The 22,041-nt window shown below is 48.4% G+C and overlaps 1 protein-coding gene across 1 annotated transcript in view; it reads left to right on the top strand.

Annotated features, from left to right (window-relative positions):
• Positions 1-22,041, top strand: part of LOC140191744 (kinesin heavy chain-like) — an 89,050-nt gene that overhangs the window by 40,895 nt on the left and 26,114 nt on the right. Inside the window, exons 11-16 of the mRNA XM_072249443.1 lie at positions 439-587; positions 3,063-3,223; positions 4,147-4,215; positions 13,214-13,420; positions 19,371-19,517; positions 21,787-21,975. Of these exons, the coding sequence (XP_072105544.1) occupies positions 439-587; positions 3,063-3,223; positions 4,147-4,215; positions 13,214-13,420; positions 19,371-19,517; positions 21,787-21,975 (922 nt within the window). The remainder of the gene's footprint in view (positions 1-438; positions 588-3,062; positions 3,224-4,146; positions 4,216-13,213; positions 13,421-19,370; positions 19,518-21,786; positions 21,976-22,041) is intronic.

Genomic DNA, 22,041 nt, shown 5'->3' on the forward strand with positions numbered 1-22,041 from the left:
TCCCACAGCGTGACGCTCCCTCCTCACTGCCCCCCGCAGCACAACACTCCCTCCTCACTGCCCTTCCCTCAGCGTGACACTCCCTCCTCACTGCCCTTCCATCAGCGTGACGCTCCCTCCTCACCACCCCTCCCACAGCGTGACACTCCCTCCTCACCGCCCCTCCAACAGGGTGACGCTCCCTCCTCACCGCCCCTCCCTCAGCGTGACGCTCCCTCCTCACCGCCCCTCCCTCAGCGTGACGCTCCCTCCTCACCGCCCCTCCCTCAGCGTGACGCCTCCTCCTCACCGCCCCTCCCTCAGCGTGACGCTCCCTCCTCACTGCCCCTCCAACAGTGAGACACTCCCTCCTCACCGCCCCTCCCACAGCGCGCGGCTCCCCCCAAGTGCAGTGTTGTTTCTGGGTGGGTCTGAGATCTCCTCTGTTCCCCGGTCCAGGGCAAAGACGATCAGGAACACAGCCTCTGTCAACCTGGAGCTGACGGCAGAGGAATGGAAGAAGAAGTACGAAAGGGAGAAGGAGAGAAACAAGGCTCACAGGGAGACCATCCGACAGCTGGAGGCTGAGCTCAGCCGATGGCGTGACGGTATGTCCCCTCTGTCGACCGTCCCCCCCCCCCCCCCCGCCACGATCCATCTCCTGCAAAACCCCTCCCTCCCCGTCTCTTTGGCCCCCTCCATCTCCTACAGCATCTACAGCTTTTTTTTAAATCTCCCTTTAAATCTTTCCCCAACTATGAGGAAAAAGACTGTGATCACCCACTTTATCTCTGCCCTTCATGGTTTATAAACCTCTGGCAGGTCACCCCTCAGCCTTCTTCACTACAAGGAAAACTCTCCCAGTGTCTCCTTGTAACTCAAGCTCTCTAGTCCTGGCAACATCCTTGTGAATCATTTCTGCACTTTCTCCAGCTTCATGACATCCTTCCTAAAGCAGAGTAGCCAGAACTGCTCACAATCGTCCAATTCTGCTCTCACCAGCATCGTGTCCAACCGTAACGTGGTGTCCCGACTTCGATACTCTGAAGACCAGTGTGCCAAACGCCTTTTTCACCACCCTGTCTACCAGTGATACCACTTTCACTAAACCATGTACCTGTACCTTGAGGTCCCTCTATTCTGCAACATTCCCCGGGCTCCTGCTGTTCATGATGCAAGTCCTGCCCCTGGTTTAACTTCACTCACTTCTTTTTCATTCTCTCCCAAAGACAACCAGGGATTAAAAGTGTTTGACAGAATCGTTGATGTTCAGGGAATCAAGGGGCCTGTGTTAATGTAGGGCACAGCAAGCTGTTAGAGGGTCATGAACATGCTGGCAAGATGGTGTGACAACAGGAGTAGGGAGGTCTTGTCCTAGTTATCCAGGGTCCAGGTGAGACCTTAACCAGAGCACCATGTCTGGGACCTTCCTTCCTCTCCGAGGAAGATCGGACTCGGCAAGGGATTCCACCAGACCCATCCCTGGGACAGAGTCTGTCCTGTGAGGAGAGGGTAGGTCTGGTCTGGTGCCTGAGGAACACTGTACTCTGTAGGAGGGCTGGTGAGGAGGGAGTGCTGCACTGAGGGAAGGGCATGGAGCAGAGAGTACTGTGCTGTGGGAAGAGAAGTGAGGGGGGAGCACTGTGCTGTGGGAGGGGCAGTGAGGAGGGAGTACCATGATTTTGGAAGGGCAGTGAGGAGGAAGCACTGCATTGTGGAGGGGTAGGGAGGAGGGAGTGTCACCATATGGGAGGGGCAGTGAGGAGGGAGTGTCACGCTGTGGGAGGGGCGGTGAGGAGGGAGTGTCACGCTGTGGGAGGGGTGATGAGGGAGCGTCACGCTGTGGGAGGGGCGGTGAGGAGGGGGTGTCACGCTGTGGGGGGCGGTGAGGAGGGAGTGTCACGCTGTGGGAGGGGTGGTGAGGAGGGGGTGTCATGCTGTGGGAGGGGCGGGGAGGAGGGAGTGTCACGCTGTGGGAGGGGCGGGGAGGAGGGAGAGTCATGCTGTGGGAGGAGTGGTGAGGAGGGAACTCCACGCTGTGGGAGGGGTGGTGAGGAGGTAGCGTCATGCTGTGGGAGGGGTGGTGAGGAGGGAGCATCGTGCTGTGGGAGGGGCGGTGAGGAGGGAACTCCACGCTGTGGGAGGGGTGGTGAGGAGGTAGCGTCACGTTGTGGGGGGGGCGGTGAGGAGGGAGCATCGTGCTGTGGGAGGGGCGGTGAGGAGGGAGCGCCACACTGTAGGAGGGGTAGGGAGGACGGAGTGTTGCACTGTGAGAGGGGCGGTGAGGAGAGAGTTCTGCACTTCCAGTAGTGTTGCCATTCTAGACACTAAATTGGAATGAGACTGAGTCTCCCCTTGCCCTGCATTGATATTTATCCTACATCTGGCATCACCAAGAGCCCAAACAGTGGTGCTACCCCTTAGATCACGGTGTGACACAGTCTGGAAACAGAGCCTTGAGCCCAACCACTCCATGCAGAATGTGTTTCGTAGCAGTTAGCGTCATGACGTTATAGTGCCAGCGACCCAGACACGCCAGAGTCTGTAAGGAGTTTGTATGTTCGCCCTGTGACTGCACAGGGTTTCTCCCACATTCCAAAGACGTACGGATTAGTAGCTTATCTGGTCACATGGTGTAATTGGGTGTTGCAGGCTTGTTAGGCTAGAAGGGCCTGTTACAATGCTGTATCTCTAAATAATCTCAATGAATCTCCTGCCCTTAAACCTACGCTCTCTTTGTTAGCACCCCAATCCTTGGGGGGAAAAGGACGATGAGCTTTCACCATGTGCACGCTCCTCTATCAGGTCACCCCTCAATCTGCTACATTCTAGGGATAAAATCCTAGCTTACACAACCTCTCCATGTAACTCAAGCCCTCCAGTCCAGGCAACATCCCGGTGAATCTTTTCTTGCCACGATTTCAGCTGTCTGGGATGTCTCTGGCTGCCTGTGGGAGGCATTGAGTCTGTCTTCCTTCCATAGTGCTTCCCTGATAACTGCGTCACTCTCTCTCCCCAATACACACACACGCGCACGCACACCCGCGCACGGACAAACACACACTCACACACACACCCTGCAGGAGAGGACGTCCCCGTGAGTGAGCAGCTGCCGGAGAGGGAGGAGATATGCGACGTCACCCCGGCGGTGGACAACTCCTCCATTGTGATCCATATCTCCAATGAGGAGAGACAGAAGTACGAGGAGGAGATCCGCAAGCTCTACAAGCACCTGGACGAGAAGGTGAGGGATGGGCGAGGAGAGAGAGTTCGGTGTGGCAGACAATAAGATGCACAATCATAGCAAGGTAGATTGTAAGGTCAGGTCCATCTTATTGTAGAAGAAAACTGCTCAATAGTCTTAAACAGTGGGATGGAATCTGTCCTTGAGCCTGGTGATGTGTGCTTTCAGGCTTTTGTATCTTCTGCCCGATGGGAGGAGGGAGAGGAGAGAATGTCTGGTGTGGGTAGGGACTTTGATTACGCTGGCTGCTTTACTGAGGCACCAGAAAGTATAGACAGAGTCTGTAGAGGGGGAGGCTGGTTTCTGTGATGTGCTGAGCTGTGTCCACAACTCTCTGTGGTTTCCTACATTCTCAGGCACAGCAGTTGTCATACTAAGCCGCGTTGTATCCAGATAGAATGCTTTCTAAGATGCATCTGTAAAAATTGCTGAGGGTCGATAGGGACATGCTGAATTTCTTTAGCCTCCTGAGGGACTAGAGGCATTGGTGAGCTTTCTCGGCCGTGGTGTCTAGGTGTTTGGACCAGGATGGGCTGTTAGTGATGTTCACTCCTTGAAGCCCTCAACCCTCTTGACCTCAGCACCCATGATGTAGACAGGAGCATGTGTACCATTCTCCTGTCTGAAGTCACTGACCAGCTCTTTAGTTTTGCAGACATTGAGGGAAGGTTGTTGTCATGACAGCATGCCACTGGCCTCCTTCTGGTATTCCACTGCTCTGGTTTTCCATGGACATGTGGGAGGAGACCTGAGGAGGTATCAATGCCCAGCATGGATAGATTGGGTCAAATCTCTTCTTTGATCCAATATGATCAATAAGACAAGTTCAGGTATAGGGTTGGTTCAGGGTTATGATCTCCTGGGTCAACTGCAGTGGAAGTGATTGATGTGTCCTTACATGGAGTCCTCTGCCTGTCCCACAGGATGATGAAATCAACTTTCACAGCCAGATGGTGGAGAAACTCAAACTGCAGATGTTGGATCAGGATGAGGTAAGGGCCAAGAGCTGCACTCACACTTGCGCTGATCCTGGGGAGTCCAAGGGAGTGGAGAACCTTCGCCTTCGGCGCATCCATTCCATTGCCATTGTGCCAGGCTATGTGTCTTCGATTCTCATTGGCCAGCGATTCTAGGAAACCTCTCTCCGAATCCCATTTGCACCCTCTCTCTGAATCCCATTGGACATTGACTCTGTTTTCTGAATCCTATTGGCCAATGATATTGGGAAACTTGCCTATGAACCTCATTGGCAATGCCCCTGGGCCACCTCCCTCCAAATCTGATTGACCAATGACTCTGGGTAGCCTTGCCCTGGAAAACATAGAAGAGTTATAGAACACTACAATACAGAAACCCTCTTCACAAACCTATCTACCTGTGACACCACTTTAAATGAGTTATGGACCTGTATTTCCAGATCCTTCTATTCTACTGCACTCCTCATTTGCCCTACCATTCACTGTGTGAGTCTTACCCTGGCTGGTCCTACCAAAGTGCAACACCTCACACTTGTTGACATTAAATTCCATTTGCCATTTTCAGCCCATTTTTCAGGCTGGTCCACATCCTGCTGCAAGCTTAGGTAGTCTTCCTCACTGTCCACGAGACCCCCAATCTTGGTGTCATCCACAAATTTACTGATCTAGTTTATCACATTATCATCAAGATATTTGAGATATTTGGCAAACAACAACAGACCCAAAACTGATCCTTGTGTCATCACTAGTCACTGACCTCGGGTCAGAGAGGCAATCATATATTACCACTCTCTGGCATCTCCACGAAGCCAATGTGTAATCCAATTTACTACCTCATCTTGAATGCCGAGCGACTGAACCTACGAGATTAGTTAGACATAATCTACCACACACAAAACCATGTTGACTGTCCCTAATCAGTCCATCTCTATCCAAATACTTATATATCCAGTCCCTTAGAATAGCTTCCAATAACTTTCCCATTACTGATATTGGGCTTTCCGACCTATAATTTCCTGGTTTATTCTTAGATGAAAAAATCCATTTAAGATCCCCCCCCGTCTCTTTTGGCTTCACACATGGATTACTCTCCTGATCTTCCAGAGGACCAATTTTGTCCCTTGCAATCCTTTTGCTTAACATATCTGTAGAAGCCCTTATGATTCCCCTTCACCTTGTCTGCTAGAGCAACCTCACGCCGTCTTTTATCCCTTCTTATTTCCTTCTTGTGTTCTCTTGCATTTCTTATACTCCTCAAGTAACTTATTTGTTCCTACCAGCCTATACCTGCTATGCTCGTCCTTCTTTTTCTTAACCAGGATCTCAATATGTCTCAAAAACCAAGATTCTCTAAACTTGTTATCCTCGCCTTTTATTCTTACAGGAACATACAAACACTACTCTCAAATTTCACCTTTGAAGGCCTTCCATTTGCCAAGTACACCTTTGCCAGAAAACAACCTCTCCCAATCCACACTTGCCAGATCCTTTCTGATACAGTATCATCAAAATTTGCCTTTCTGCAATTTAGAATTTCAACCTAAGGACTAGACCTGTCCTTTTCCATAATTACCCTGAAACTAATAGCATTATGATCACTAGATGCAAAGTGTTCCCCCACACAAACTTCTGTCACCTGCCCTGTCTCATTCCCTAACAGGAGATCTCGTATCGCACTCTCTCCAGTTGGGACTTCTATGTACTGACGAAGGAAACTTTCCTGAACACATTTGACAAACTCTATCCCATCCAGCCCTTTTACAGTATGGGGGGTCACAGTCAATATGTGGAAAGTTAAAATCACCTATCACAACCTTATGTTTCTTGCAACAGTCTGCGATTTCTCAACAAATTTGCTCCTCTAAATCCCACAGACTGTTGGGTGGTCTTTAATATAATCCCATTAACATGTAACACCTTCCTTATTCCACACTTCTACCAATAAATCCTCACTGGAGAAGCTCTCCAGCCTGTCCTGACTGAACACTGCTGTGCTATTTTCCCTGACTAGTAATGCCACCTTCTCCCCCTTTAATCCCTCCCGCCCTATCACGTCTAAAACAACAGACCCCTGGAACAATGAGCTGCCAGTCCTGCCCCTTTCTCCCTTCTGATGGTCACCCAGTTACCTGTGTCCTGAACCATGGGTGTAACTACCTCCTTGTATGTCCTGTCTATGAACCCTCAGCCTCCTGAATGATCTGGAGTTTATCTAGTCCCAGCTCCAACTCCTTAACATGGTCTGTTAGAAGCTACAGCTGGGTGCACTTGTTGCATAGAACATAGAACAGTACAGCACAGTACAGGCCCTTCGGCCCACAATGTTGTGCCGACCCTCAAACCCTGCCTCCCATATAAGCCCCCACCTTAGATTCCTCCATATACCTGTCTAGTAGTCTCTTAAACTTCACTAGTGTATCTGCCTCCACCACTGACTCAGGCAGTGCATTCCACACACCAACCACTCTCTGAGTAAAAAACCTTCCTCTAATATCCCCCTTAAACTTCCCACCCCTTACCTTAAAGCCATGTCCTCTTGTATTGAGCAGTGGTGCCCTGGGGAAGAGGTGCTGGCTATCTGCTCTATCTATTCCTCTTATTATCTTGTACACCTCTATCATGTCTCCTCTCATCCTCCTTCTCTCCAAAGAGTAAAGCCCTAGCTCCCTTAATCTCTGATCATAATGCATACTTTCTAAACCAGGCAGCATCCTGGTAAATCTCCTCTGTACCCTTTCCAATGCTTCCACATCCTTCCTATAGTGAGGTGACCAGAACTGGACACAGTTCTTCAAGTGTGGCCTAACCAGAGTTTTATAGAGCTGCATCATTACGCCGCGACTCTTAAACTCTATCCCTCGACTTATGAAAGCTAACACCCCATAAGCTTTCTTAACTACCCTATCCACCTGTGAGGCAACTTTCAGGGATCTGTGGACATGTACCCCAAGATCCCTCTGCTCCTCCACACTACCAAGTATCCTGCCATTTACTTTGTACTCTACCTTTGAGTTTGTCCTTTCAAAGTGTACCACCTCACACTTCTCCGGGTTGAACTCCATCTGCCACTTCTCAGCCCACTTCTGCATCCTATCAATGTCTCTCTGCAATCTTTGACAATCCTCTACACTATCTACAACACCATCAACCTTTGTGTCGTCTGCAAACTTGCCAACCCATCCTTCTACCCCTACATCCAGGTCGTTAATAAAAATCACGAAAAGTAGAGGTCCCAGAACAGATCCTTGTGGGACACCACTAGTCACAATCCTCCAATCTGAATGTACTCCCTCCACCACCACCCTCTGCCTTCTGCAGGCAAGCCAATTCTGAATCCACCTGGCCAAACTTCCTTGGATCCCATGCCTTCTAACTTTCTGAATAAGTCTACCGTGTGGAACCTTGTCAAATGCCTTACCAAAATCCATATAGATCACATCCACTGCACTACCCTCATCTATATGCCTGGTCACCACCTCAAAGAACTCTATCAGGCTTGTTAGACACGATCTACCCTTCACAAAGCCATGCTGACTGTCCCTGATCAGACCATGATTCTCTAAATGCCTATAGATCCTATCTCTAAGAGTCTTTTCCAACAGCTTTCCCACCACAGATGTAAGGCTCACTGGTCTATAATTACCCGGACTATCCCTACTACCTTTTTTGAACAAGGGAACAACATTCGCCTCCCTCCAATCCTCCGGTACCATTCCCGTGGACAACGAGGACATAAAGATCCTAGCCAGAGGCTCAGCAATCTCTTCTCTCGCCTCATGGAGCAGCCTGGGGAATATTCCCTCAGGCTCCGGGGACTTATCTGTCCTAATGTATTTTAACAACTCCAACACCTCCTCTCCCTTAATATCAACATGCTCCAGAACATTAACCTTACTCATATTGTCCTCACCATCATCAAGTTCCCTCTCATTGGTGAATACCGAAGAGAAGTATTCATTGAGGACCTCGCTCACTTCCACAGCCTCCAGGCACATCTTCCCACCTTTATCTCTAATCGGTCCTACCTTCACTCCTGTCATCCTTTTTTTCTTCACATAATTGAAGAATGCCTTGGGGTTTTCCTTTACCCCACTCGCCAAGGCCTTCTCATGCCCCCTTCTTGCTCTTCTCAGCCCCTTCTTAAACTCCTTTCTTGCTTCCTTATATTCCTCAATAGACCCATCTGATCCTTGCTTCCTAAACCTCAGGTATGCTGCCTTCCTCCTCCTGACTAGATTTTCCACCTCACTTGTCACCCATGGTTCCTTCACCCTACCATTCTTTATCTTCCTCACTGGGACACATTTATCCCTTACATCCCGCAAGAGATCTCTAAACACCGACCACATGTCCATAGTACATTTCCCTGCAAAAACATCATCCTAATTCACACCCGCAAGTTCTAGCCTTATAGCCTCATAATTTGCCTTTCCCCAATTAAAAATTTTCCTGTCCTCTTTGATTCTATCCTTTTCCATGATAATTATAAAGGCCAGGGAGCGGTGGTCACTGTCCCCCAGATGCTCACCCACTGAGAGATCTGTGACCTGACCCGGTTCATTACCTAGTACTAGATCTAGTATGGCATTCCCCCTGGTTGGCCTGTCCACATGCTGTAACAGGAATCCATCCTGGACACACTTAACAAACTCTGCCCCATCTAAACCCTTGGAACTAATCAGGTGCCAATCAATATCAGGGAAGTTAAAGTCACCCATGATAACAACCCTGTTATTTTTGCACCTTTCCAAAATCTGTCTCCCAATCTGCTCCTCTGTATCTCTGCTGCTACCAGGGGGCCTATAGAATACCCCCAATAGAGTAACTGCTCCCTTCCTGTTCCTGACTTCCACCCATACTGACTCCTGCTACCTTACCCACCCTTTCTGTAGCTGTAATAGTATCCCTGACCAGTAATGCCACCCCTCCTCCCCTTTTTCCGCCCTCTCTATCCCTTTTAAAGCACTGAAATCCAGGAATATTGAGAATCCATTCCTGCCCTGGTGCCAGCCAAGTCTCTGTAATGGCCACTACATCATAATTCCATGTATGTATCCAAGCTCTCAGTTCATCACCTTTGTTCCTGATGCTTCTTGCATTGAGGTACACACATTTCAGCCCTTCTACCTTACTGTCTTTACACCATTTATTCTGCTTCTCTTTCCTCAAAGCCTCTTTATATGTTAGATCTGCTTTACTCCATGCACTTCTTTCACTGCTCTATCGCTCTGGGTCCCATCCCCCTGCAAATTAGTTTAAACCCTCCCGGACCATGCTAGCAAACCTACCTGCAAGGATATTGCTCCCCCTCGAGTTCAGGTGCAACCCATCCAATCTGTACAGGTCCCACCTTCCCCAGAAGAGATCCCAATGCTCCAAAAATCTAAAACCCTGATCCTTGCACCAACTCCTCAGCCACACATTCAACTGCCATCTCCTCCAATTCTTACCATCACTGTCACGTAGCACTGGCAGCAATCCTGAGAACGCCATCCTTGAGGTCCTGTTCTTTAGCCTTCTGCCTAGTTCCCGAAACTCACACTTCAGGATCTCATCCCTCTTCCTGCCTACGTCGTTGGTGCCAACATGTATCACGACTTCTGGTTGCTTTCCCTCTTGTACCAGGATGTCGTGCACCCGGTCAGAGACATCCCAGACCCTGGCACCCAGGAGGCAACAAACCATGCGGGTGTCCTTCTCACGTCCACAAAATCTCCTGTCTGCTCCCCTGACTATAGAGTCTCCAATGACGACAGCTCTCCTCTTCTCCGTCCCACCCTTCTGCACCACAGGGTCAGACTCAGTGCCGGAGGCCCTGCCACCGTGGCTCACACCTGGTCGGTTGTCCCCGCCAACAGTATCCAGGACGGTAAACTTGTTATTCAGGGGAATGGCTACAGGGGTGCTCTGCACTACCTGTCTGCTTACCTTCACTTTCTCCCCTCTGACTGTCACCCAACGACCTGCATGTGTTGTCATCATGGACATTGGAGGTCTCTCTGCCTTCCCACATCCATGAGAGAAGCATTTCACTGTCCTGCCTGGTATCCCCATTGCTCTAAATGTAAAATAAAAAGAAAGAAAGAAAATAAATAACAAAGAAATCTACCCATGGCCTCTGTCTCTCCTTGCTGAAGCCTCAACTCTTCACTCTAACACTGGCCCACTCACACAATGGCCATTCCCACAAAGGCTCTTCTGCTTAAAATTAACTTCTTTTTATTGGTCTTTGCCAAGTGCTTGACCACAATTTGAGCTTTGAAGTCATGACAGGACTGTGTGATGTTAGTGATATTGTTTAACCTGATAATTGGATTATGAGGCAAACAACGAAAAACAAGCAGAGGGCCATTAGATGGACTCTATTCTCTACTTTGGAAGAACTTGACTCAGTGGATGATCTCGCATTACTAACACATACATAGCAGCACATTCAAGAGAAAACTCAGTGCCTGTGTACCTTTGGTGGACAGGTTGGACTCCGAGTCAACCAGAGAAAGACTGAAACCATGACCCTCAAAGTAGAGTCTCCTCCTCTCATCTCCCTACCCAGCACCAACTGGCAGATTCACCTGCCTGGGCAGCATCACTCGGCAGGATGGTGGGACCAAGGACAACATCCAGTGCAGACTCAGTAAAGCGAGAAACATCTCCGATTAATGAGCAACATATGGGGCTTGACCAAGTACAGCGCCCACACCAAGATGAAGCTCACCACAGCTGTGTTCTGTCCACAGTCTTGTGCGGGTCGAAATGCTGACACATGACAGAGAATGATCTTGCCAAGCTGTCGTTATTCTAAACCATGAGCTTTCACAAGTTCCCCCGCATTTTCTGGCCAAGAAAGATTTCCAACCACACCCTATTCCTTCGGTGTCATCAAGAGGATATGGCTACCATCATCATGAGGAAACGCTGGAGATGGATTGGGCACGTGATGAGAAGAGAAGCCATCTACGTCATCAAGACATCATTTCATTGAACCCCTGAAAGGCAGTGGAAACACGGGAGATCAAAGACAACTTGACGCCGTACCGTAGAGGCAGAAATGAGAACCCTGAAGCACACCTGGGGAACAACAGGGAAGATGGTCTAGGATTGACAGAGATCAAGGACCACCTTTGCTGCCCTAAATGCCAGCAGCGTAACGGGCAGTAACTAACTGGTCAAGCGCTTAAATGTGCGCAATCCAATGACTCCTCAGGAATTGTGGTACGCATAAGTGTGCCCGCTGCCCCCGGATTCTTTTAAACACTCCCTCCCTCTATGCAATCCAACGTCTCCTTGGGAACTGTGGCGCGCAAAATGTGCTGATTGTCCCCTGCTCGCTTCATTTAAGCTCTCTCTCGTTTTATGCAATCCAATGTCTCCTCGAGAAGTGTGGTGCTTAAAAATGTGCTCGCTGGCCGCAGATTACTTTAAACGCGCCCTCCCTCTATGCAATCTAATGTCTCCTTGGGAACTGTTGCGCGCAAAATGTGCCCATTGTCTTCGCTCGTTTCTTTTGAGCGTTCTCTTCTTATATGCAATCCAATGTCTCCTCGAGAACTGTGGCGCGCAAAATGTCCAACTCGCTTCTTTTAAACTAACTCCTATGCAGTCCAATGTTTCATCGGGAACTGTGGTGCGCACAAAAAAAATGCACCCGCTGCCCCAGGATTCTTTTAAATGCTCCCTCCTTCATCGCAATTTAATGTCTCCTCAGGAAATGGGCCGCGTAAAATGTGCCGATTCTCTCCACTCGCTGCTTTTAAACTCTCTCTCCCTTTACGCAATTCAATGTCTCCTCAGGAACTGTGCCACGCAAAATATAACGACTGCATCCGCTCGCTTCTTTTAAAGTCCCCCCTCTCCCTCTGCGCAATCCAATGTCTCCTCGCAAACTGTGCCGCGCAAAATGTGCCGACTAACTGCGCTCGCTTCTTTTAAACTGTCTCTCTCAATGCAATTCAATGTCTCCTCGGGAACTGTGGCGCGCAAAAATGTGCAAATGCCCCTGCTCGCTTCTTTTAAATGCTTTCTCCCTCTACACAATCCTATGTCTCCTCGGGAAATGTGCCGCGCAAAATGTGCCTATTACCCCTGGACGTTTCTTTGAAACTCTTTCTCCACCTACGCAATCCAATGTCTCCTCTGGCACTGTGTCTCGTAAAAAGTGCCGACTGTCCCCACTCGCTTCTTTTAAACTCTGTCCTTCTACGCAATCGAATGTCTCCTCTAGAATTGTGATGCGCAAAATGTGCCGACTGCCCCGCTCTGCTAATTCCGATTTGCTAGTGACATTATTGAACAAGATACCAAGATGGCTTTAGAAAGACTGTGATGGGGTTAGGACGGGAGTTAATGGGATTAGGATGGGTCTTGATAGGATTAAGAAGGGCATGGTGGAATTAGGAAAGGTATAATGGGATTCGGAAGGTTGTTGATGGGAGTTGGGAAGGTGTGATGAGCCGTGGGGGTGCTGATGGGAGAGTGCTGATGGTATTTGGGAGGGCACTGATTGAATTTAGAGGATGTTGATGGGATTTGGGAGGCTCATATGGGATTTGGGAGGTTGCTGATGGTGTTTGGGAGGGCGCTGATTGAATTTGGAGGATGTCGATGGGATTTGGGAGGGTGTTGATGGGATTTGGGAGGTTGTTGATGGATTTGGGAGGCTCTGATGGGATTTGGGTGGGTGCTGATGGAATTTGGGAAGGTTCTGATGGGATTTGAGAGGGTGCTGATGGATTAGGAAGGGTGTTGATGGTGTAGAGATGGGTAGTCATTCTTTTCAGTGGCAAATCAGAGTGACATGGTGGAGTCAGAGAGAAAGAGCAGATGTCCCTCCTACAGAGAGTTGCTTGACAGGGTGTTGGAAAGAGATCCAAGAAGAGCTTTCAGAAGAACTGAATGGGGAGCAGGGAGCACCAGGATGAGGAAACTTCCAGAAAGGACTTGGGGAGAAAGCGTGGGGTGGTGTGACTGGTGGCCATTCAGAATTCTCTCACTCTCCACCCCTCTGCTCCACCAGCTCCTAGCCTCAACCCGTAGGGACAACGCCAAGATCCAGGAGGAGCTGGGGCGGTTGCAGACTGAGAATTACAGCGCCAAGGAGGAGGTCAAAGAGGTTCTCCAGGCCCTGGAGGAGCTGGCTGTCAACTACGACCAGAAGACCCTGGAGATGGAGGAGATGTCCAAGCAGAATGGACTATTGGCAGATGAGCTGGCCAAAAAGATGGTGCGTAGTGCTTTCTTCCCACCAGCCAATATCCTTTTGTGTACCCTGGGAAATGTCGGGGGATTGAGTGCAGCAGTCCAACCCTCCTCAAACTTTCTCAGTATTGTGGGATTGTAAGGAGAGGGGAGGGATCACTCCTGGTCTCCCTATTTCTGGTTCCACTTTTGTCAGCTCTCCCTCTGCTTGCCCCTCCCTCTTTCTAAATCCCCACCCTTTTCTATTCCACCATCCTTTTTGTCATCCCTCCTCCTCATCTCACGTGTTTCCTCTCCTTCCCTTCCCTTTGTTCTTGTCTTCTCTCCCTCTTTCTGAACCCCCTTTCTCCTTCTCCCCCACATCCCTTCTCTACTCTTGCCTTTCCCTCACACTCTCTCTTTCCCTCTTTTCCCCTCTCTCTCTCTTTTCCCTCTCTCTCTCTTGTGTCCCCTCTTTATCTCTTCCTTGTCTCTCTTTCTCTCTTCTGTCCCCCTCACTCTCTCATCAGCCCCTCCCATCTCTCCTTCTCTCTATCTATCTATCTCCCTATCTTTTTATCTATCACTGACTATCTACATCTCTCTATCTGTCACTCTCTCCTTCTAACTGTCCTCCCTCTATCTTCCTATTTCACCCTTTGTCTCTATCTATTGGTCTTTTTCTCTCTTTCCCCTCTCTCTGTCTTCGTCTATTTGTGTCTCTCTATTCGTCCCTCTCTCTCTGTCTCTTTTTCCCCCTCTCTCATTATCCATCTGTCTACCTCTTTATCTCTCCCCCTCTCTACTTATCTATCTACCTCCCTCAACCTATCTACCTATCCATCTATTTCTCCATCTCACCCTTTCTCTCTATTTAACTATCTCTCTCTCTCTTTCTTTCTCTCTCTCTCTCTCGTGTATCCCTCTATCTCACACATACTCTCCTGCTTCTCGGGAGGCACTCTCATTGGGACGGAGGGAGGGGAGACTTGGACCAGCGTGAGCACGGTGAAGGGTTCCTTCCTGGGAGTGTTGCGTGAATCTGTGAGGTAAGTGTAACCCAGCACACAGAGTTCTCTAGCTTCAACCTCGGAGAGTATAACCTCCATCCTGAACAGAGTGCTCTGAAGCCAAGGAAGGGAGTGAACTGGTTTCTATTTGGAGTTACTCAATTGCATTGGAACCAATAACTAGGAGCGAGTGACCAGGTTTTTCGGAGGCTCCCTACAAGGGTGTTATGTAAGTGTGGATGTCAAGGAGATGGTCCCGGAGTGGGACAGAACCTAAACAGGTCTTTTGGCCCAACACCTCCATGCCAAAACCACTCCCAGTTGCCCCCATTCGGACTCTGTCCTGATACCCCCTGCCTGTTTAAGTCTCTGTCTAAATGCCCCTCAAACACAGTGAGTGTCTCTGATTCCACCCCCTGCCCCCTCTGGCAGCACCTTCCAGATCTCACCAATTCCCCATGTGGAGAACCTTATCTCTCAGGTCCCCTTTAAATCTCCTCCCTCTCACCTTAAACCTACCCCCTTTTATTTCTGATACCCATATCCTTGGGAAAATCGATCCTGACTATCCACTCCCTCTTTGCTTTCTTATATACTTGTAACAGCCTCCTTCACTGAAGGGAAAGCAAGCCATTCCTAACCAATCTCTCCCTGTAACTGAAGCCCTCGAATCCAGGCGACGTCCTAGTGGATCTTCTCAATGCTCTCTGTGTATTAAAAAAAACAAAAAAACCCCTCAAATTTGTTTCACAGTCCTTCAACCCAACTGACCCATGCCAACAAAGATTCCCATCCAAGCCAGTCCCATTCACCAGCATTTGTCCCATATCCCTCTAACCTTTTCTATCCATATACCTGTCTGGGTGTATTTTAAATGTTGTTAATGTCCCTGCCTCAACCATTTCCTCTGGCAGCTCGTTCCATACACTCACCACCCTCTGGGTGAAGAATTGTCCCTCAAGTTCCTTTTCAAATCTTTTCCATTTCTCCTTAAACCTGTGTGCTCGAGTTTTTAGTTCCCTTTTCCCTGGAAAAGGGCAGGCGTATCCACCCTACCTGTGTCCAACATTTTTATTTAGAGATGTATACAGAACAGGCCCTTCCGGCCCAACGAGCCACACGGCCCAGCAACCCACGTATTTAACCCTAGACAGTTTACCATGATCTTTAGACTGTGGGTATATTGGTATAATTAAGGCAGAGAATGATCTGTCTTGAGTAGTAAGGACATCAGAGGTTACGGGGAGGAGGCGAGTGATTGGAGTTGGGAGGGAAAACAAAGCAGCTATGGTCAAATGGCAGATTGGACTTGATGGGCCGAATGGCCTAATTGTGCTCTTATGACTTACGGTTTGATAATAAACACAACTTTGACTTTGTACAATTTTATAATTCCCTCAGCCTCCTATCCTCCAATCAATAAGATCACAGTCTACTCAACCTCTCCCAATCACTCAGGCCCTAAAGGTCCCAGAAAACAAGCAGATTCCAGAATATCAGAGTGAATTCACTGCACCTCTCCCCCAAGTACTGGCAAAGCAAACACCACTGCCATCCCATACAGAGTCAAAGAATACCACAACACACAGAGCACCAAGGTACATTAACAAAGTGAAAGAGGGGACCGAGTGTAGTGTATCTGTTTGCTGATGACACAAAATTGAGTGCAAAAAGAAAACTGTGCAGAGGATGTAGAGAGTCTGCAGAGAGATATAGATAGGTCAAGTGAGTGGGCCGGTGTCTGGCAGATGGAGTACAACATCGGTAAATGTGAGAACATCCACTTTGGAAGGGAAAATAGAAGATCAAGTTGCTACTTAAAGGAGAAAGATTGTTTCCCTGCTGTTTGATTGTATTCAGAAGGAAATACCACAAGATCCCCCTGTAACTTTTAACAGCCTTCTTAACTGTCCAACCCTGTGTTGCCCCTTTACAGAAAGGGTGTGGAGGCTTTGGAGAGGATGCAGAAGAGGTTTCCCAGGATACTCCTGGATTCGAGGGCATATACTAGGAGAGGTTGGACAAACTTGGGTTGTTTTCTCTGGAGCGGCAGAAGTTGAGGGGAGGTAGAGGATGGTAAGATTATGAGAGACATAGGGTGGAGAGTCAGAATCTTTCTCTCTATGATAGTGGTATAATATCAGAAACAAGAGATATTAGGTTTAAAGTGAGAGGAAGGAGGTTTAAAGAGGACCTGAGGGGGTAAGGTTATCTGTGGGTAAGTTTATCTGTCTATCTGAGGGTAGACAATCAGTATCTTTTTCCCAGGGTGGAGATGTCTAATACCAGAGAGCATGTATTTAAGATAAGAGAGGAAATGTTCAAGTGTGTGGGGCAAGTTGTTTTTTTTCCACACAGAGAGCGGCGGGTGTCTGGAATGCACTGTGAGGGGTAGGGGTGGAGGCAGATATGACAGAGGTGTTTCAGAGACTCTTGAGCAGGCACACGGATATGAAGAGAATGGAGGGATATGGACATCGTGTAGGTAAAAGGGATTCATTTAGTTCAGAATCAGGTTGATTTTCACTGACATATGATGTGAAATTTGTTGTTTTGCAGCAGCAGTATGGTGCAAAAATGCAAAAATCTATAAATTACAAACATAAGTAAATAAATACTGCAAAAAGAAAGGAATAATGAACTAGTGTCTCAGTCCTAATCGGGGCTGGTTCCTGTGCTGTAGTGTTCTGTGTTCTACACTCTGTCTATTTCACTGCCCATATTGGTGTCTTTCGCAAACTTAGGAACCATGTCTTGTGCATTCATATCCAAATCGTTTATGTAGCAAGAGCTCAAATGGCTTGGTTCTGACCAAGACCCTCTCCATACCATGATCCCTGTCCCACCCACAATCAGAGACCGCACCCACCCCAGACATTCTCTCTTCCCTCTCCCATCAGGCAGAAGATACCACCAGGTTCAATGACAGCTTCTATCCCATTGTTATTAGACAGTTGCACGGTGAACTCTTGGCCTCACAGTCTTGCACTTTACCAATTACCTGCACTGCACTTTCTCCACAACTGGGACACGTGGCAAAGTGGATGTCGGACCACTGGAAAATGATGCTGGGGAGGTAGTAATGGGGGACAAGGAAATGGCAGATGAACTGAATAAGTATTTTGCATCAGTCTTCACTGTGGAAGGCACTAGCAGTATGCTGGACGTTCGAGAGTGTCAGGGGGCAGAAGTGGGTGAAGTTGCCATTACTAGGGAGAAGGTTCTTGGGAAACTGAAAGGTCTGAAGGTAGATAAGTCACCTGGAACAGATGGACTACACCCCAGGATTCTGAAAGAGGTGGCTGGAGATTGTGGAGGTATTAGTAATGATCTTTCAATAATCACTAGGTTCTGGACTGGACTGCAGGACTGGAAAATTGCAAATGTCACTCTACTCTTCAAGAAGGGAGAGAGGCAGAAGAAAGTAAATTATGGGCCAGTTAGTCTGACCTCAGTGGTTGGGAAGATGTTGGAGTCAATTATTAAGGATGAGATTTTGAGGTACTTGGGAGACACGTGATAAAATAGGCCATAATCAGCATGGTTTCCTTAGGGGAAAGTCTTGCCTGACAAATCTGTTACAATTCTTTGAAGAAATAACAGGCAGAATAGACAAAGGAGAATCGGCTGATATTCTGTACTTGGATTTTCAGAAAGCCTTTGACAAGTTAAGAGCCCATGCTATTACAGGAAAGATTCTGGCATGAATAGAGCAGTGGCTGATTGGCAGGAGACAAAGAGTGGGAATAAAGGGAGCCTTTTCTAGTTGGCTGCCAGTGACCAGTGGTGTTCCACAGGGGTCTGTGTTGGGACTGATTCTTTTTACATTATATGTCAATGATTTGGATGATTGAATTGATGGCTTTGTGTTCAAGTTTGCAGACGATACAAAGATAGGTGGAGAGGCAGGTAGATTTGAGGAACTAGAAAGGCTACATACGGATTTAAGACAGATTAGGAGAAGGGGCAAAGAAGTGGTAGATGGAATACAGTATCAGGAAGGATATGGTCATACATTTTGGTAGAAGAAATAAAAGTGTATACTATTTTCTAAATGAACAGAATATTCAAAAATCTGAGGTGCAAAGGGGCTTGGAAGTCCTCATGCAGGATTCCCTAAAGGTTAATTTGCAGGTTGAGTTGGTGGTGATGAAGGCAAATGCAATGTTAGCATTCATTTCAAGAGGACTAGAATATAAAAGCAAGGATGTAATGTTGAGAGTTTATAAAGCACTGGTGAGGCCTCACTTGGAGCATTGTGAGTAGTTTTGGGCCCCTTATCTAAGAAAGGATGTGCTGACATTGGAGAGGGTTCAAAGGAGGTTCATGAAAATGATTCTAGGATTGAAAAGCTTATTACATGAGGAGCATTTGATGGCCCTAAGCCTGTATTCACTGGAATTCTGAAAAATGAGGGGCGACCTTATTGAAACTTATCGAATGGTGAAAGGTCTCAATAAAGTGGATGTGGAGAGGATATTTCCTCTTTTGGGGGAGTTTCAGAATAGGTGGGCATCCATTTAGAATGAAGATGAGGAGGAATTTCTTTAGCCAGAGAGCAGTGAATCTGTGGAATTCATTGCCACAGGCATCTGTGGAGGCCAAGTCATTGGAATATTTAAGACAGAGGTTGATAAATTCTTTATTAGGGCATGAAAGGATACAGGTGGAAGGCAGGAGATTGGGGCTGAGAGAGAACATGGATCAGCCACGATGAAATGATGGGTCAGACTTGATGGGCCAAATGGCCCAATTCTGCTCCTATATCTTATGGTCATGTGGTATTCTGCATTCTGTTATTGTTTTACCTTGTTCTACCTCAATACACTGTGTAATGATCTGATCTGTGTGAACAGCTTGGTGTATGACAAGATTTTCATTGTATCTCAGTATGTGTGACGATAATATACCAATACAATTGATGACGTGTCCCTCCCAAACCTCATTCTCTCCACCATCCCGGCCCCTCTCCCCACTGCACTGCAGGCAACACTGATTGGGTTGGAGGCAGAGTTGCGTCACACCCAGGAAATGAGCAACCACCAGAAGACGAGGGTGACAGAGGTCCTGAACAACCTCCTCAAGGACCTGGCTGACTTCAGCAACATCCTGGGCAACGGAGAGTGGAAGGTGGTGAGTGAGGCGGCAGGCACTGGGATCGGGGTAGGAATGGGGTTCACTGCCCAGACAAGTGTCTTCCCTTCACCGGGACAGAATACAGAGACCCCGAGACCCCAACCCCCCACTTCCCCAAAACACACACATCTCTTCTTCACCAGAAGTCTGGTGCCAGATTCAGAGCCCCAAAATACAGAAATGCCAAAACAACCCCCTCCCAAAAAAAAAACAGACCTCACTTGATCAGGACCAAGAGACCCAAAATACAGAGATATCAAAACACCCTCATAAATAGGGAGGGCATCCCAACACACCCATAGATAGAGATACTTCCCATGCCAGGAAGCCCCATAAATGATCCAACACTTCCATAAATGCAGAGACACCTCCCATATACACAGAGACTACAGAACACCCCATTCACGCGGAGACACTTGCATTCATCCCACTCCCATAAATAGAGAGGCACGTCCACTTCTCCCCATGAATACAAACTCTCACTCAGGCACCTTAAAAAAAAAAAAAGACCCATTCTCAAGGACTGAATGCAAAAGCTCATGCACTCCCAGGGGATGTCCCTTTAAATACCGACACACACCCCAGGACCCCCTGTAAATGCGGACACACTCCCCAGGACCCTCTGCAATGGCTGATACACTCCCCAGGATCTCCTGTAAATAGACACACTCCCTGGGGACCCCCTATCAATACTGACACATTCTTCATGGGATTCCCTTGTAAGTGCTGACACATTCCCTGGGAGCCCCCCGTAAATGCCAACGCACTCACAGGGTCTCATTGAGAATACCTATATACTTCCTGGGACCCCTTGTAACTGCCGACATTCTCCTCAGGACCCCCTGTTAACACTGACACAGTCCCCAGGATCCTGTGCAATTGCTGATACACTCCCCGGGACCTCCTGTAAATACTGACACACTCTTCATGGGATTCTTCTATAAAGCAAATCAAATCAAGTTTAATTATCATTCAGGCTATACATGGATACAGTTGAATGAGACAGTGCTTCTCCAGGGTCAAAGTGCACAACATACATTCAAAATAGTGAAAGAGGAAAACAAACTCATGTCGTTATGCAAGAAAGCACAATGTATAGTTCAAGTCCGTGAGTGACATGCAATCTGCTGGTACAGCTCCTGGCAGTTCTGCCTGTCATTCCACCGATTGAACAGTGGAGGGCAGCACTGATGGGAGAGGCCAGCTCCCTACCGAGCACAGACTTGACGCTACGCCGCCTTCAGTGTCGTCTCACCTGGTCTGCAGCAGCAGGCCAGCCTGCTTGAGGCCTTGTCCTCGCTACAACCAAGGCCACACTGCTACCTCGTCGCCTGTCTCACCGCCAAACAAGGGAATCAGGCCTGCAGCATCTCACATTACCAAGGTCCAACAGGGTCTTGCGATCACAAGAGAAATGTCCAGGACAGTCGCTCACAGTTACACTGCACGCTGCTTTTGTGCACTAACTCCGATTTCTTCGAGTAGCAGGCAGCAACAGGGTCTGCAACCAGGTCAGCTCTTCCGAAACTTCTCCAGCCTGTGCACCGGCTTCTCCTTCTCCCAGCCGACTACTGGCTTCTTCTTCTCTGGCCCATCCACTGGCTTCTCCTTCTCCCAGCCCAGCACCGGCCACCCCTTTTGAGAGGCGGCTGCGTTCGAATGAACCGCCATCTTACCAGAAAAGCATGACTCATTCCCTCGGGACCCCTATAAAAACTTACACGCTCTCCAGGACCCTCTGTAAATACCGGCATACTTCCCGGGACCACTTGTAAATAATGACACTCTGCCAGGGGACCCTGTAAATACCAACACACACACACACCCTTAAATACTGACCCACTGCCCAGGACAACCTGTAAATACCATCACACTCCCGGGACCCCCTGTAAATGACAACACACTCCCCATCCCAGGACTCCCTGTAAATACTGACACACTCCTGGGGACTCCCTGTAAATAGAGATCCACTTCTTGGGACCACCTGTAAATAATGACACACTCCCCAGGATCCCCTGTAAATACCGACACACTCCCCAGGACCCCCTGCAAACACTCACACATTCACTGGGCCCCCCTGTAAATACTGTCACACACCTCGGGACCCCCTGTAAATACAAACGTACTAGCACTGTGCCCAGGAACCACTGTAAATACCGACACATGGTCCAGGACCTCCTGTAAATACAGACACACTCCACTGATCCAATGTAAACAGTGATTGGGAGCAACACAAAGTTCTTACTGTCTCCTGTCCCTTGTCTAGCCCGTGGAGTTCAGTGGTGCCATTGAAGAGGAGTTCACTGTGACGCGACTCTACATCAGCAAGGTGAAATCTGAAGTGAAGATGCTCTTGAAGCGATGTAACCAACTGGAGAACAACCAGAGTGAGTGCAACAAGAAAATGGAAGAGAACACTCGAGAGCTGTCTGCCTGCCAACTCCTCATCTCACAGGTACTGACTGTGGAGGGCAGAGGAGTCTAGCCAGCACAGGGGGGAGGGAGATTCACTCTGTGTCTG

The sequence above is a fragment of the Mobula birostris genome, chromosome X (genome assembly GCF_030028105.1).
Source record: "Mobula birostris isolate sMobBir1 chromosome X, sMobBir1.hap1, whole genome shotgun sequence".
Taxonomy (NCBI): domain Eukaryota; kingdom Metazoa; phylum Chordata; class Chondrichthyes; order Myliobatiformes; family Myliobatidae; genus Mobula; species Mobula birostris.